The sequence below is a fragment of the Phallusia mammillata genome, chromosome 2, assembly GCF_965637545.1.
Source record: "Phallusia mammillata chromosome 2, kaPhaMamm4.hap1.1, whole genome shotgun sequence".
NCBI lineage: Eukaryota > Metazoa > Chordata > Ascidiacea > Phlebobranchia > Ascidiidae > Phallusia > Phallusia mammillata.
Genome location: NC_137253.1, coordinates 24447737 through 24465746, shown reverse-complemented (window position 1 = coordinate 24465746; position 18010 = coordinate 24447737). Strand labels below are relative to the sequence as shown.

Below are 18010 nucleotides of genomic sequence, written 5' to 3'. Positions count from 1 at the left end.
TTCATTTGACTAATCTGGCTTGATATTGCAGTGGACGAATTAGACAACTTTAACGCGCCCTAAAGGTTATCTTTCGAAATGCTAAACATTTCCGGATGGTCCTAGCATATGTTGACTCGTGGGAACGAAGTTTGAAGTCAAATGATAACGTTTTAACCATGGGAAACGTTTAACGTAACAAAAATATCAGTCAAAACAAAATCGTGGCAAAACCGTTTATCGGAAATTCCAAGCGTTCAAAATCGTGCAACCGCCAAAAGAAGAACGTCCTTGCCTATATATTTGGTGGCAGCCAAGAAAAATTAGCAAATTGATGGATTAATAAGTTCGTACTGTAGCGACCTCACTATCGTGTTCGCTTATGCGCATCGAAGCGTGCTATTTGCCTTTTTCTTTTAATCGCCATTGCCTCTTTATAAACGCCGATTTCGCGTTGCTGTATCTCTTAACACGTTTCTAACATGACTCGGACATGGCACCGCTGCACAATAAAGCTTCGACCGCTTCACTGGTGACCCCGCGACTCTCAAACGGACTTTGAAGGTCATGGAACACGCTGTCTGTCTTAAGCTTCCCACGTGTTCGCTATCTCCGCCACGTGTCTTGCTTCAAGTCAGAGCTCGATTTCAAGATGTGGCAGATAAAACAAAGTTTCTTCACGTCGACTCAACGTTGGAACTACATCTCAGCACACTGGAACACGCTACAGCAGTGTTACTAATTTTCTTGTTGGAATGGCCTCTGCAACAGATCCGTATCAAGTACAACGCCGACTTCAAGCATTTGCGATTTCCTGGCACAAACAAGCAGCGCGACTCCTGCACGTGCCTCTGGACATTTGATTTGTTTGAACGGCAGCTTGCAACAGTTGAGTACAGCACACGCACAACGCTTGCTTCAATCGATTGCTCTACCCGGCACGACCGTGCAGCGCGACTCCTGCACTTGCCTCGGGATATTCGATTTGTTTTGCCCGATGAAGACCCGACTGATCTTCATTACTTGGCTCAAAAAGCAACGGTGTTGTCGCCATTACGTGCACCTCAAGCTTGTTCAGAGCACCGCTTTGCTCTGCTACTCTACGTCATTCCGCAGTGCCCCAGCAAACACGTGCAGCGCGCCTCCCGAACAAGCCTTCTGAACACACCTCTTCGGGCATTAAAAACCAACCCGGTTTTTGGATAAAATCCTCGCTCCGCCCGAAACTGCCAGTCATCTGTCCTCCACGAACACTGTTCACGCGGCACATGCCTGAGGATAATTGATTGGATTTTTGGCCAATGAAGTACCGACTGTTCTTCGTAAATTGGCTCGAAGGGCAGCTGAAATTTCTCTCCGTGTGATGTTACGTTACCCACTGGCCATCGTAACACAGGCCCGCTTCTGGAGGGGGGTCCTGTAGCGACCTCACTATCGTGTTCGCTTATGCGCATCGAAGCGTGCTATTTGCTTTTTTCTTTTAATCGCCATTGCCTCTTTATAAACGCCGATTTCGCGTTGCTGTATCTCTTAACACGTTTCTAACATGACTCGGACATGGCACTGCTGCACAATAAAGCTTCGACCGCTTCAGTACAGCCATTTTGGGTCTTTTTTCCAACTTAACAACAGGTATAGGTATACTGTGCACTGAAGTACAAGCTTTGAAGACAATTGTGAAAGGTGGTTTGAAACTTTGTAGCCTGCCCCTCGGCTAATGAAAATCACGCAATTAGTTTGGAATGTTTGGTTTACCCTGTACCTTACACTAACCGGATATGCCTCTGGGCAAATTTTGTTTCATTAACGTTTAATCCAATCATCTAGGCTCGCAATTTTTGTTGTGATAAATTTTTGTTGTGGCATCAACAATGAATCGCCGTATTCTACTTTTCCTGTTTCTGTGCTTTGGAGAGCTGAAAGGTACGTGGGGTCGTAAAGCAATACCTTGTAATTATACATAGATGTACTGAAACTTGAAAGTTTATGCAGATTCAGGAATTGCAGACTCACATGGAGATTAGGTCGTTAAATGTAGGTTGTGTTTCTATCGATATCAATTAGGAAAATGTTTGTGTTATAACCGGCCTCACAGATTCGGTCCGAAACCGAACAATTATGGGTAAAGACTTAGACGACCACTGACAGATGTAGTTGCTAACAGATGTATTTTGCACACTTAAAATGTTGACTGTAAAACGCGTCAAACATTTTGCTGATAAAGCGGATGCTATTAGTAAAAGTTTATGTATTGTTTTTTTCCATGAAAATGCTGGGTTTGTAACGATTTTTAGCAAAAAAATACTTGAACGCCGTACCATTCAAATAGTTGATTTTCAACACTTTTGTTTGCTTATCTTCCATTTGTTTGTAATTAAGATCGGTCAGATGTCAATAGAGTTTTGCAGAAAATGCGTGAAGTAATTTAACAGTTTTGAGACTTTGTATTTCCGTCAATTAATAGAAAGGCATATTATCTATGAAATGACATTGCGACTTATTTGTGCGCCTATTGAAACATTATTTCCAATCCTTGTAAAATGTTTACGAAATAATGAAGTGTTTTTAAAGATTTTAGAATTCTATGCACGTTGTTTCGTTGTTTTATGAAACCCGCAGATCTTCTTTTACATAGGTTGCCACGATAAAGGCAAGGAACGGAACATGGGTGGTGGGAACGGTGGACCACCGGATAGACGTGTTAAGCGGCGTACTGATAACTTGCAAGACGAAGAAGTTGGAAATACAAATTACGTTCGAGATTTTTTTTCAAACTGCTTAAGAAACAAGGTATGTAAAAGTAATGCGATCATGACAAATCCGTTTTGCATTACTTTGCACGCAGGTTGGAAACATCTGGAATTGGACTAGTGTGGTGGACGTTTCCGTGTTGGACTCGCAGTGGTACCGCAATTCGGACTTGTCAAACTGCAGGTGTAAAATGATACATTTAAAACGAAAAGATTTCAGCCGAGCTTTCGCACAGAGCACAGTTGTAAGTGGGCCCAAATGTATAAACCTGAAACCCAAAGCCTGACCCGGACCGGAATCGTGTTTAAGAACCGATTTAGGCCCCGTAAAGAAGACATACACTTATACAATTGCTCAAGCAAGACGTTTAGAGCTGTTGGACACTAGGTTATGTCCAGCAACTAGATACTTTGGTAGGTAAATTATATTAACAAAAATACGGACAACAATTCTGGTCGAATCAAGCCCGTTTGTTAAAATACCCAAGTCCGAGCCCAGTGCGACTTACAACTCAAAGCATGGAGGGTTTTGGCACAAAGCACACACTCATGCATTTATGTGTTTAAAGCTTCATTTGCATTATTGTTGGAAACCAAGACAAAAGCCTGCAGATTGAAAAACTTAATTTTTCCGTTATTTTTTAGCGTGGAAGATTCAGTGCTTTGCTGGCAAGTGCGATTGAACGCATACTTGAAACAGACATCGCCACTCCTACAAGAAACACGAGATTGCATGGTTGATTACAACGTTAACATAACTGATTCAGAAGGTAGGTCAGCAAAGCAGAGTTGCAAATGAGTCTGATATTGGAGCCCGAACCCGGCTCGACTTGCAACTCTGTCACATAGTGAAACGCTAATAAATATCAGAAAGATCAACTATAAACGGTTTGATTTCCAGTTTAAACAAAACCAAATTTGTTGCCGTTGTGCAAAGCCGTAGTTTGTGGGAAGTTGTTTTTTTTGGGATAAAGACCATATCTTTGACATACAAAAACTACGACAATGTGTAATAAATTTAATGAATGTTCTTTCTGCGCAGAACCTCAAAGAGCAAGGAGAGTAACCCGACAGACGACATCACAAGGTTCATAGTTAAAGTCCCGCCCTGCTTCTAGATGTGTATACATGATGTTTTGTTTTCCCAGTACGTTGTACGGATTTCTACGCAAATTCGCCAAAAGTGCGAGAGTACGAAAATTGCAACAAAGACAACGTCGCTTTGTCGCCGGCACGAGAAGAAATTGATTTTCCTTCTGTGATACAGTTTGTGGCTGAAAACACGATATGTGGGTAAGTTTGACTTATGCACATTGACTCTTAAACGGGGTTCGGGAATCTGTTTCGTAATAATGACAAGTTAAGACAGGCATTGCTTTGCTAACCTTCGTTCAGTGAAAAAAACGAATATTCGATGCATGCAAACTTATTACCGCTCGGTCAGTTGCCATGGCACCGGTTAAGTAAGAGACATGGTATGTGGGACTTGCTGACGTAATACTCAAAGACTTGTGTCTATCAAACCTTGCTCTAAAACAGAATTTGCAACGAGAATGTAACATTGGACAAACCATAACGTAAGTCAAAGACAGAAATTTATGGACATATGCAGTATCGCGAACACGCCAATACAAATAGAAGTTTCTATAGTTTGTGACAAAGGCGGGTGCAAAAAAATCACCGTAAATATATGTATAAGTTATATATATATATTTGAAATTAAGATTTGCAAAAGTTGTGTGTGTTTGCTAATTCATTGTAATTATGACTGGTGATACCCATATGCTGCAACCATTGCCGATTCTTAGTCGATCTTGCTGTGTAAAGGATTTGCTACGAAATGCACATGTGTTGCCGCAAATTAGGAAAAACAATCTTTGGAAACTACGCACACGTGTATATCGTGTCATCTGGTACGTTTGGGTTTTCCTGCCGTGCCAAACCGCCACCGTTGAGTTTCATTTGCATAAGCTTTACTTAATCTCCGTGCAGGGTCATAATGTTTTTTTTCGAGAAAGCGCTTGTCTTATAGCCTCAGGCACATTGTTTTTCTGCTCGAGTTGATCGAGTATAAGCAGACAAAACAAAAGTGAAAACGGTCGTTTCGATGTTGTTTGAAAGCGTTATCGCCCTAAAAAAGCAAATTAGAACAGCATCGTTTTCGTTTTTTGGCACTGCTTGAAACTATCCAAGTCAGTGGTTCTCAACTGGTGGTCCATGATAACTTTTTGGGTGGTCCACAGGACGTTAATTATATTTGCGTTAAATTGGAAATAAGCTGGGTGCATATAATTTATTGAATATTTAGCACAAAAAAAGCTCATCCAAGTTTATGGCCACTTGTTGTTAACTCTTATCTCTCCTTAAAATAAAATTATTTATTGAAAGAGTATGTTTCAAGCCAACATGCTTGTTGTGGGTGCTTTCTTCTTTTTTATCCTTGTTTTCAATGTACTGGTTCACCATATTTATTTAATTGGACTTGTGGTCCATGGCCTGAAACGAGTTGAGAACCACTGATCTAAGTAGTTCGAATAATAAATTGTAAACATATATTTTACTATTCTTGCCAGTGTAGATCTTTCTTCTTATTCGAACACTCTTCACATTATTGTAGCTTTTCTGCAAAAGTCATTCAACAACAAAGGAGTAGGCAAATTAGCACACTAAACTAATACAAAGTTTATTTTTAGACCTGAATTTCCAGACTGTGGTGAAAACGGGGAAGAAACGATAACACAGGGCGATCGCACAGTTCCAAGTTGGCCGTATAGATTCGAAGCGCTTATGCGAAAAGATTCGCCAGTACGTGACAGTGTACTCAAATGCAACAACCTGGTTTATCCCTCATATGACAGGACAGGGGGTAAGCTAATAATTTCAAGCTAAATTTTTCACATTGATAATTGTCTACACTCCGTTGTAAATCGCCTGTAAACATTTTCTTCCCCAAACTGACTGTTTTGGATTAATACTTGCTAAAACAATTGACATCTAAGCTACAGAAAATGACTTGCAGTAATTGCTAATGGTGTACTGAGATTCTGCTGGAATTTATGTTTTTATGTTATCAAAAAAAAAACTAATGTATTTAGCCAAATGGGGCAAATGGGGACCCTGGAGTCAATGTCCAGCGTGCGGGACATACCGTTTTCAGGAACGAACACGGGTGTGCGAAAACGGGATAAGCTGTCCTGGAAAACACACTGAAGAGAGAGCTTGCAAAAGAGGTGGGTTGTTTGTGTTTTCGAGTAGTTCAATTTTCCACTGCTATTTAACTTTGTATTCAAGTTTAATACGCCGAAGTGTACTAAATCGTCCATAGTTATTTCATGCTGTTTACTTTGTAAGTTTAACTACCCTATCATCTATTTATATCTTTGGTGTTTTTAGATGAAGCGGTAGGAGACAGTTACTTTGGATTCACTGCAACTTCGTCTCCAGGACTACAGGGCTCAAGTAAGAACTGTTTTTGCAAAAAATACAAAAACAAAACCTAGGCTACATACCCTTATACAAAGTTTTGAATTTAACAAATTTTTCGTGGTTAAGGGTCTTGGACTTTCGGGGGCGAGCCGGGGTATCCAGGATCAAGGGGGACGAGCAGCTGCTCCAGCTTAATACGACGTCCGTGTCTGCTAAGAGGAAAAGCTGACGAGTAAGAAACACATCATACGTTTATAGCATTGCCGGTTTTATCAGTTTGAAAAGCAGTAGAGCTACTTACACCATAACTCACGTCAGCCGCACATTTAGCTAATTTGCGATAGGTGGTGCAGAAGCTGAATTACTTATTTAGCGGCTATAGCCTTTATAAAGGGTTGGAAAGTAAGTTTTTTAATAAAATTTACATTAAGAAATAAATATCTGAGTTAGTTTTATTGGATTTTCAGTGATACTGATAATAATAGCTCTAACCGTAGGCCTATTGTGAGATGTACCGTTTTCAATAGGATTTGTGCTCTTTGCGCCACCTATCGAAAATTGATGTTTGTACCGCTTTCTTGAAAAGCGAGTGGGTTTTGTCAGAAGTGGTCAGCTCGCTAACGCAGCAACACACGCCGATAGAAGTTAAGAGTTTTACCAAAGTATAGGATTTATATTTTGAAATTATCATTGTTTTAGGTGTAATTGTCAGCGTTTTCGTTGTTGCTGGCACGCTACCACAAGATCCTGCTTTAAACCGACGTACACTGGTAAGTCAACTGCTAACTTATCCGCAAACAGCTATACTAAATGTTGATTTGCATTCCTGTTGACAGTTACAAAGCTGAGAACAAAGTGTCCACCAGGTTTCAAAAATAATCCCCCACGATGCGACCGTAAGTTCTTAACCTTCCTATGAGTTTGCATGTTGAGTTAAATCAAGGTTGAATTAAAAAAATTGGTATTCCTTAATCCTAAATATAAATGGCTGAAACATCTCGGCCGAATATGCCGTTTTCTCATGTTTCGGTTTCGGCCCGAACTTTTTGATTTCTTTTGATTGTATGAAACTAATTTCAAAAATGTCAATATCGCCAATATAAAACATCATGAATTAACTATTGTTGCGTCTGAAAATGCGAGCCACCTTGTCTGCAAAATATTAGAAGTTTACTTATGCATTGTGAAAGTGATTTTGGTGCGCCATGAATCAGTTCACTTGCATCAACGACACAAAGTTCAGTTAAAAACATCAATCAGAACGGGAATTTTAGGTTCGGCCTGATTCAGCCAAAATACCTTTTGTGGCGGGTTCGGTGCATTACTAATAAATATGTCTATGGCTAGTTTATCTGATGTTACAAATTTTGACGAAAACCGATGTGTGAACAACATCAATGGCTTTAACCCTTCAATTTGATTTTACAGCTATTATCGTGTGCGATAGCAATCCTTGTCTCAACGGCGGAACTTGTATCAACAAAATCAACGGCTTCGAGTGTCAATGTCCTCCTACGGTCACTGGTGATGTATGCGAAAACTGTAAGTCCAATAAACTATATTATCCAACACCTGTATACAATCATTTCAGAAAATTTTTATTTGACTCATGTCAACTGTAAAGGTTTAACCTATTTTTGTTTTTCGAAGTAATCCTTATATACTACAAACTATTACTATGAAGTTGGGTTGGACAAAAAGCTTTAGGTGTTCGACGAAGGTCTTCTAAACTGTAATGTGATGTTATATGCATAGGAAAGCAAGTGAAGTGTTTCAAAAAAAGAGGAAATAATGGAAATCCGACCTTTTCGAATCTGTTAAGAATCACCGTTAAGGGCTCTGCAGACATACTGCGTTTTGCGTCAAGCGGCGCGTTTTTGCGTCAAACGTCACGCGGTACACTTAACACACAAGCCAACGGCGGCGACGTCGGGGCGAAAATCTCCGTTCAGCGCGTCAAGCGGCAGAGTTAAAAATGTTTTTACTTTTCCGCTTGACGCGTTGATGTTTTGTGTCAACGAAATTGAACTAAGTGGACTTTGTGATAACTTGGGATAAAAATACTGCGTTTATTTGTCACATTGCATTAAAAAGTATGTCTTAAGGTTTTAGCAAAACAATTAAGATGGGTTTTAATGAAATTTTAATTCAAATAATCCGGGATGCCCCATACTTATACAATTTCAAAAACAAATATTACAAGGACAAAATTAAAAAAGACAACATGTGGACCAAGATCAGCCAAAATACAGAACGCTTGAACAGCAAGTGCCACGGCAACCACGAGTTTTGTGCAAAGGTCCGAATGCTGTTCCGCACGGCTGACGCGAACGCTTGAAGCAAACGCAGTATGTCTGTAGAGCCCTTTAGACATTTTTGGAACCAATATCGTTTGGGGGGCTGCAATAAAAATGTCCCGGTATAATTAAAAAAAACAGTCTTTTCAAGCTGAAAATAGATTGATGTATCAGACATATCTATTGCGATATATTTTCAGTGTGCGGGAATCCCCCTTCCAGCCTCAACGTGATTTACGACCCGGTGAAAGCAACGTACAAGCTTGGGGACATGGTTACATACACCTGCTCAGGAAGCACCACCATACAAGGAAGCGTTAGTAACCAATGTACACTAAGTCCTACAAACAGCGGTGATTGGACAAACCCATCTCCAATATGTGCCCCAGGTAGACACTTATATTGGTTGTGGGTACAAGTGAAAAAAAAACCTGTTGATCTTTTGCTTTGTGTTGTTTTTACCCAAGAAATAAATCCGCTAAAAACTTTTATAGTCAACGTTTGTAACGTTACAATCTCTAAATAGTGGAGTGGGCTGTTTTATTTACATTTGGTTTAGAGTGCAAGGTGCAAATCCGATTCGTTACATTTTTGGTATTGTAAGAAACATTAAGTGTTTTGTAAGAGGTTAGGCAAACCTATAGAAGAGTAGACATTCCTTGACCCTATTTTCAAGTATATGCAGCATTCCAGATAAGATCGCGTAACATCCGTATGTTAAAAATGTGTTTTGCATTTGTCAGGATGTTCAACGCCTCCAGGCACGTCACCGCAGTTATCCTACAACCCTGTGCAGACTGTATATGGCGTGGGGCAGTTTGTCACCTATTCGTGTATTCCGGCAAGTTTAACTTTGGTTGGACAGCACATCCTTACATGCCGCAGCGACGGGTTATGGAATCCTCCCAGCCCACCGATTTGTTCCAGCGCAGGTTATTGAAATTGTTTGGAATACGGACGAAACTTGTTAACTCATGAGGTTAATCGCATAATTTGTTAAATTAATGGCATACGTGCACAGGAATTGTGAACTCAAAGAGTTAAGTCACAATAATCGCATGTTCTGGTTAATTGCTTGAAAGGTTCTTGGTCGATTGGATTTAAAAATAGCCCGATTGTTTTGTATTTTGTTTTTGTATTAGCTTGTGTGTTATTGACAATAATTACAACATACAATGCAATAGATAAGTTTTGTCAGTATGAACATAGGATGGCAATAACTACCAGATCATGGGTTCAACTTGTTACTTGGTTTAAATGTAAATAAAATGTTGCATCACCATGAACAAAAAAAATATAACGTTTTATGCTAACATTTGTAAGATTAAAGCATACACCCAATAAACATCCACATCTTAATGATTTTTTTCGTGTGCACAGTTTGTGATCCGGTTCCCCCAATCACCGTGGGTTTGGGATTATTTTCCCCAACTACTCCAATAAACCTACCAATTGGCCAAATAGTGACCTACACATGCTCGCCAGGTTACTTTTTGGTCGGGTCGACCACCATCCAATGCCTTACTGGTCCAATGTGGAGCGGTACAGCACCACAATGTCAAAGAGGTTAGTATAACATACTTGTTAGTATATCATATGTATCGTTTGCGAGGTTAGTATATCGTTCAATTTTAGGCGCAAAGTGGAACTGTTTCTCCTTAAATATTTATGCGGATTGTTGGTTTGAAAAATGGTTTTGCTTTTTCACTGCATTTAATCCCTCGATACAATGACAAAAAAGAGATAAAGTGGGTCTAAAGTTGTGGAAAACCCCAAAGAACAAGTCCGAAACCCGGCTCAAATCCGAGTTTTTTAACATAGACTGTTTTAAGCCCAAAAGTGCTAAAAACGGCACAATTAGGACAGAATATTAGGTCAGGCCCGGACTTTTTCCTGTTTCATTTAAAACCAAGTCCAAACCCGGGCGTACCTGACCCAAAAACTCACAAAAAAGCCAGTCAGATGGGTTAAAATTATTCAGATATATGTAAAATAATTTCAATGAAAACAACACAAAACAGACCAAAATGTATTATTTTAATTATTTTACAACACCGAAAATTACTCTTCCGTTTCATAACTTATGCAAACGTTATTAGCTTGTGACGTTCCTCCGGCTCCTATAGTCTTTGGTGGTGGAACGGTAACCGTCCTGTCGACGTCGCCATCGGCTCCGTACCAACCAGGGACACAAGCAATTTACGGCTGTTCTATGGTTGGTTACCAAATCCCGGGAGACTCAATACTTTTGTGTCAATCAGATGGGACATGGAATCCAACAGATGCACCGAGATGTCAAAAAGGTGAAAGATTTCAAACTTGAACGTGGTAATAAGTAGACTGTATTTCAAAATATTTTCACAAGTAAACTGTACTATAAAAGATGATTTTTTTTCAATTTTGTTGGCAGATTGTCTTAATTTGCCAATACCAACTATGGGGTTGGCATTACCACCAGGAACCTCCCACCCTCCTGGAACTCTCATCACATATTCATGCAACGCTGGTTACCTTCTTAGTGGACCGACCAACAACCTTTGCCAAGGAAACTTGAATTGGACTAATGATGCACCAGAGTGCAAACAAGGTTTTAAGCGAAATGCTAGTACAAAACTGCGTTGCTAGAATTGGTTTTCTTAGGTATTTTTGTGACGTTTGGAACTAACGTAGTATTATAGATCAGTTGTTAATTTTTAATGTGTTTATGTTTATAAATAAGGGAAACACTTTTTTTCTACGGTGTAAAACAGATTTGTTTTTGTTGCAAGCACCAAAATAATGTAATAGTCTGATTAAATTTTACGTAAATATATTTTAGAGTGCTCTGCGCCACCTGGTGATGGAACAGCGGACCCTACTCACGTGACCTCACTCAATTATGTGGAAGGTGATACCGTTACATACGTATGTGCGCTGGGCAATCCGGTTGGACCAGATATAAATTTGTGCTCTGGTGGAACATGGAGCATTTCGGAACCCACCTGCGGTCTGACAAGTAAGAACCTAAATTTTTTATTGTTTCAATTTACTCATGAGGAACCAAGGTTTTCCATTTCGCAACAATACATGGTACAATAAGCACTATGGATGTTTACTTATAATTGGTTTAGTGTTTGAGTAAGTAAAGCGTTAAATGGAGAACATTCCCATTTCTATCATATGCCATAATTAACAAACCTTTGCGAATTAACGTGTCCAGTTTGACAAACGTTATCCTGAACTACATACCATACCTTAATTTATAAATTTAATTTACGAACCATTCTTGCTGGAAATAAATGTTAACTTTATTGTCGCTTTTTAGACTGCCCTCCGTTGCCTACGATCACTGCAAACGGATTCAATGTACCAACTGGAGTAACATTTAACGGCGGACAAACCGTCACATACCAGTGCAGTAGTGGTTATGTGCTGGTCGGACCATCAACCAACGAATGTCAAACTGGCTCTTTGACTTGGACCAACGCGGCACCAACTTGTGCATTAGGTATAAGGACTTAACAAAACTAATGTTCACCAACACGGACCACAAGAGAAACATAATTTGCTTCCTAGACCTGAAACATTCGTTGTTGCATGATGAGTTTAATAATCCTCGGAGCAAAATCTAGGCATGAATACAAATTTAGGGAGGGCAAATTTATTTTCTTTTTGTGAACAGATTGTGGTACTCCGCCAACCGTTCAGTTCGCTTCCTTTAGCGGTTTTCCTGGCGTTGGTCAAACCATCACTTATGTGTGCGACGTTGGATACAATCTCATTGGCAGTAGCTCTAACATGTGTATCGATGTTGCGGGAACAGCAACGTGGACTGTAGATGCACCCAATCTGCCAACATGTGTAAAAGGTACATTTAATATTTGTTTAATATTTGCAGGTCTAAACATTGTGAGCTTGTTGACCGGCCTGAGACAAAAAAACAACATAAACTATTGGTATTTTATGTTACAGTATCAAATGACAACTGTGAAATGTTACTGCTATCGTTTAATGATATGGTTGAGTTGGCATTTCTTTGTTGAGTTGTTTAAAAACAATAGCAAAGGTGTATTAATGTGTGCGCAGACTCTTAGAACGGAGAAGTATAGAACCGCATGAAAAAGGTTAGCGTCGTAACGCCACCAGATTTGAAAGCAACAGTTGAAGAGCATTGTTTTGCCTTTACACATTTTTGGGAATGTTTCTTTTCGTAGTTTCGTTTCGTAGTTTTTCGTGGGTTTTTTTTTGTGTCTAAAAATGAGGAGAGTATTTTTTTGCTTAGGTGTATGAACATCGGGCAGTTTTTTGTCTGTATGGTAATCAAGCGCATCAGCTCATTTTGAGCAACTGTTTGTCCTATATGGTCTTTGTGTAAAAAAATCGTTTGTTGTTTAGGTTGTGGGGCGCCACCTTCTGGACCCGAAGTTTCGTATGTGCTGGATAAAACCGCTTACTTAATCGGCGAAACAGTGTCATACAGTTGCGTTGCGGGCAAGAACGTTGTTGGGGCAATCGACAACCAGTGTATCGCGATTAACACCTGGATAAACACCATTTCTCCAACGTGTTCAGCTACCGGTACGTAAGTATTTTCTCAAATATGCTCTATCGCAGTGGTTCTCTACATTTTAAGTTTGCGGACCGGTAAACTTGCAAAACAAATTTTGCCGGCCGGTGGGCTTTCAAATCAAACCAAAATGCAATCACGACAAAATATGCAATTCAAAAGAAGTTTGAAAAATTCAATTTAATTAGAAGTTTGCTGCTGTCTGTTTGATATCATATGTGTTAAACGCGGTTCTAATGAAGTTTCTGCAAGGCAAAGTAGAGCGTTGACTTCCACACAATTTCTCTGCCTTCAACATGTTGGATTTCGCAATTGAGATATAAAATTGTAGTAGATTTGGCGGACCGGCAGGCAAGTTGACGCGGACCGGCGTTTGAGAAACACTGAATCGCGTAACTTTGAAAACATGTTTTTTTACCCAGTTTGTCCACCAACACCGAGCTTAACTGACGGCAGCTTATTTCCGTCCACAAACTTGGCAGTCGGCCAATCTGCAACGTTTTCCTGCAACTCGGGATTTACTTTTACTGGATCAGTTACAGTGAGTTGCATCAACGGGATTCCGATGCCCGAACTTGTATACTCTACCACTGGAGTTCCTCCGTCCTGTACTGCTTGTAAGTTTTTAGCTTCTTTCTCAGTTGTTTCATCGTTTTTTGTTTTGAAATGTTTTTTTTAATGTCATAAGAAGTTGTTTTGTCTTAGTAATCCCTGAATATGTGTAAATGCACTAATAAGGAAGCAAGTTATGGGACAAAGAGAGAGATTGGAGAAATTTTCGGACAATTACTTTTACAAATAAAAGATAACGTCAAAATTAATGGCAACAAATTATTCTTGTTAGTCAACCATGAAATTTAGCTGTATTTCGATTTTGTTGTTGTTATAACTTTGAACTTTCTAGTTAAAGAAACACATGTCAGCTTTTCAATGATGCTTCATTATTTTGCCAAGAAAACATCTCAATGTAGTTTACTGCAAATAACGCGTAAAGCAAAATACTGTTTAATTTTGCCCAATTTCTTTAAGAATTTAACATTAATGTTTTCCTTGTTTACAGATTGTGACTTCCTCCCCGCTTTTCCGCCACATGCAACGCCAGCTTCTCCAACGCTGAACCCAGCCACAGCTTCTGGTCCCTATCAACATGGCACAGTTGCTACGTACGAGTGCAACCCAAATTATATTGGTGTTAATCTCATCCAATCGTGTGATTTTCCAAATTTCCAGTTTACTCCTTTGCCGGGACCCGACTGTTTGTTAGGTTTGTTTGTTTAATTGTTTGTTTAAAGTTGCCTTAGTTGGAATATAATATCGTTTATTTAGCCAAGTGATGTTACTTACAGGAAATCCGAACTATTAGTTTACGTAGTAGTTCTTTTCTTAATATTGAAATCTCCTTGCAAGTACAACAACCGCGACGATTCAGGGTCATTAAAATCAGATCAAGAAAATTCAGTGTGAAAACCACTAAATCTGTCGCTATATTTTATTTGTTTTAGTAAAACAAATGCATTTCGCTATAAAAAGCATCATCAGTGTCTGATTGATTCTATTTTAATAAGACACTGATGATGCTTTTTACAGCGAAAAGCATTTGTTTTGATAAAACAAATAAAATATAGCGACAGATTTAGTGGTTTTCACACTGAATTTTCTTGAACTATTAGTTTAGTGTCAAATGCCGAAATGAGAGTAATCAGACATATCAATGTTAAGACATAAAAGTATAGCAAAAATATTTTATGTCAAGTAACGAACGGTTATTTTTGGACTGTGTTCTTTCATTAAACTACAATGGCATGGTGGCCGATCTTTTACTTTACAGAAACGAAAAATTACTAAAATATTAAGCTTTATTTTTAAGTAAAATAAGAAAAAATGTTTAAAACCATGACTATATAAAACACCTAAATCATCGGAAAAATGTCAGAAAAGTCATTACGGAAGATACGTTCTAAATTAAATCTACTTTGTGGTCATGTTTCAGTATACCGCCTTTGATGGGCCTGGCGTTTTGTAAAGTGATTGCAGTCACGATTTGAGCAAAAGCTAGGCGTTTTATAACCAAGTTGTCACTAACAATTATGCAAAGGTTGCCCCGGACCAGTGCCTATCAAACCAAAGGTTGGCTTCACTGGGATATCACTACCCTTCAAGGAAGGAGACGTAGCAACGTACGCGTGTGCTGTTGTTCCTGGTCAAATAGTTGGACCCTACCTTACAAACAGATGCACTGGAGGCGTTTGGGAGGTTTCCTTGGCAGATAGCCCAGAATGCCTTAGCGGTAAGCAATCTGGCTGGATTCCAAATTTTAAAAGATTGAGCTGTAGCTCCAGTAAATCAAAATTTGTAAATCAAACAAGAAAACAAACAACAAACAGAATTTCTTGTTTGTTATGGCAGAAGAAAAGAGAGACTTCTTACATATAAACTTCGGATGTCTACCAAAAATTGTTTGCATGCAAATCCCCCCCTATAATATTTAGTAGTTGCGTCGCCCATAAGGGCCGTTTACATGAGCTTTAATGGTTTTTTAACATGACTCTCTAATAGTGATGCGACCAGAAAAAGTAAATACGTTAGCAGTGTTAAAAAAACTAATTGAGACTAATTTTTGTTGCAACAATGTTTTCCAGTGTGTGTGAACCCCCCTGTGGTTGACAACGGGACTCCGCTAACCGTCCAAGCAACATATGCAATTGGCAAAAGAGTCTTTTACACCTGCAACTTGCCAAATATCCTAGTTGAGTCAAGTTTTGCCGAGTGCCAACCGGACCTTACGTGGACGAGTCCTGGAATTTGCAGTCTGTGTAGGTTTTTTGCCTGACTGTATAAAGAACTTGATCGAGCGTCTATAAGCGTCCCCTTAATCTAAAAACAATCCCTCTTAACCCAATCCCTTTGTTTTGATGCTTTGTTGTTTTTAAATGATGATATGTTTAGCCTTCACAAATATGCTCTTAATTCCGCTACTTGCTGAATGCAATTCCTAATTTTTAGAAAAAAAAGGTTTCTTTACAAGTTGGTTGTGTGTTTTAAACGATTTTTTACCTACTTATTCTTTCAGCTTGTGGGAGTCTGCCGTTTGGAGGTTTAAGCTTAGTTATCGGTAATCCGCCGCCCCCTTATGTGGTCGGAAACGTGGTCAATTACGGATGCGTCTCAAGCACATTAACACGCCACAGCCAGATAACTGACAGCAACGAATGCTTGCCAGGAGGAATTTGGCGATATCCACTGGATTCACAGGCTGGAGTGTGTGAAGAAGGTAAAATAAACCACGATTAATTTTTAATGGACACTTTTATTGCTAAAGCTGCTTTGAAGTGTTGGTGCTAACTGTAAGGCAGAGTTGTTTTTTGTTCATGTATTCACTTTGGTATCTGACATTCGGGCATATGTTGGACTTTTTAAAAATCGGATTTGGTCGAGTTTTGTACTTTCGGGCCCGGGGAAATTTTGGGCCTCAGTGCCCATAATAAAGCCGGGGTTTATATTTTGAATAAAACTATGCAGATTTGAGGTAAGCAGTTACGTAGGGCTTTAAAAAGTTACAATAAATATAATATTTTTTTCTCATTGTCTTTTAGTTTGCACGAGCCCGCCACAAGCTCCCAATGGTTTCCACTTGCCCTTACAATTGACGTACACCACACGTACAGTCATCACTTACAACTGTTTTGTCAATTACCATCTTACTGCGGTGACAACAAGCATGTGTCAAGCAGGTTCGCCACCATTTTGGAGCAATACTGCTGTAAACAACTGCAGAAGAAGTATAAAACATTTTTTCGTGGTCTTTTTATCCTCCTGATTTATGTCCATTTAAGTTCTTCGTAATCGTAAAGCCCATTTTAACTTTATTTTTCATAGAAAGCTAATCATCGTTATCATTGGGCTTAAAGTGACAAAAAAATCGTTGTAGCATTTTGTGCACATGCACAATAAAAAAGCAAAATGAGTTGATAAAGTACACCGACAGTTTGAACTTGTCAGACGATTCTTCGTTAAACACACATTAGATTTTAACGTCTGTTAAAAGCCAATAAACTCCATTAGTTTCACAAGTGACATAAAAGACATAACTTTCTGCCTTAAGGCGGAACCTTAAAGAAAGTCCCACATTTTTATGAAAAAACTTGTGTGGAGATCAGAAAACAAAGACAGTTGCCCTTTTGTCTATGAATTTAACCATTTCAAAAATCGCTACCTTAAAAAGATGTATTATTATTATTATTATTTTTATTTTTTTACCACTTTCTGCAAAAACACATTTCTAGTTTGTATTGCGACAGCGCTGCAGGTCCACTGGTAACAGACATACTATTCTTTTTCAGTTTGCTTGGACCCCGCAGTAGGTGCACATGTGACCATCGTGGGTGCACCACCTTATGTTGAAAATATGTTGGTGATATTTTCTTGCAGCAATCCGACTTTTCCAATCTTACTTGGGGCAACAAACGCTCTTTGTAAAAGTGACGGCCAATGGGACTACCAAGGCGGTATCGGTTTTCCTTTATGTAAGTAGTCAGTAGTCGCCAATCTTCAATGCACTTTACTTCACATAAAACCACACTACATTTTTTTCAGGTACATCGTAAACCACGAAATATTTTATGGCAAAACTGATGGCGTCTTACAAGAAAGCATTGTTTTTATTAAAACCTCTATTGTTTTCGTCGTTTATTTCTCGCTTTTCATTTGTGTCGCATTGGTTAACTTGAGTTATTCGTGTTGCTCGCTAACCCCGAATGGGGCCAATAAAATCGTCTGTGTGAATAAATTAATTAGTAACATACGACATTTTATTGTTGATAAACATATGTGTATTTGTGGGGTCAGAAAGTGTAGTCAAATAAATGGTAAGCATTGCAAATGAAAACAGACGCTGTATATCGCTTGTTTTGCACAGTTATTACAACAAGCACAGCAAGTTTACTTGATATATAGCATGAGCATTGTAGGCTTGCTCTTATTTAACGTAACACTGTGCCACACGACACTAGGAT

At 39.1% G+C, this 18010-nt stretch overlaps 1 protein-coding gene across 1 annotated transcript; it reads left to right on the top strand.

Annotated features, from left to right (window-relative positions):
- The first annotated feature begins 1788 nt into the window (after positions 1 to 1788).
- On the top strand, positions 1789 to 17802 carry LOC145215101 (complement receptor type 2-like). The gene is made up of 30 exons (XM_080083755.1): positions 1789 to 1902; positions 2615 to 2769; positions 2825 to 2913; positions 3375 to 3499; positions 3772 to 3816; positions 3878 to 4022; positions 5423 to 5595; positions 5825 to 5959; positions 6123 to 6188; positions 6282 to 6387; positions 6855 to 6925; positions 6992 to 7051; positions 7584 to 7697; positions 8653 to 8841; positions 9196 to 9384; positions 9833 to 10018; positions 10552 to 10755; positions 10863 to 11039; positions 11271 to 11447; positions 11757 to 11939; positions 12114 to 12299; positions 12827 to 13009; positions 13421 to 13615; positions 14059 to 14262; positions 15094 to 15285; positions 15638 to 15811; positions 16069 to 16269; positions 16592 to 16777; positions 17339 to 17521; positions 17592 to 17802. Exons 1-30 carry the CDS (start codon positions 1851 to 1853, stop codon positions 17600 to 17602), a joined length of 4356 nt encoding a protein of 1451 aa, XP_079939881.1. The 5' UTR covers positions 1789 to 1850; the 3' UTR covers positions 17603 to 17802.
- Positions 17803 to 18010: the final 208 nt, after the last annotated feature.

Excerpts from the sequence above, each read along its gene's own strand:
- LOC145215101 (XM_080083755.1), top strand. The coding sequence starts at position 1,851 with ATGAATCGCCGTATTCTACTTTTCCTGTTTCTGTGCTTTGGAGAGCTG. Across the intron at positions 8,842-9,195 it reads ATCTCCAATATGTGCCCCAG|GATGTTCAACGCCTCCAGGC; the intron begins GTAGACACTTAT and ends TGCATTTGTCAG. Across the intron at positions 15,812-16,068 it reads TCCTGGAATTTGCAGTCTGT|CTTGTGGGAGTCTGCCGTTT; the intron begins GTAGGTTTTTTG and ends TTATTCTTTCAG.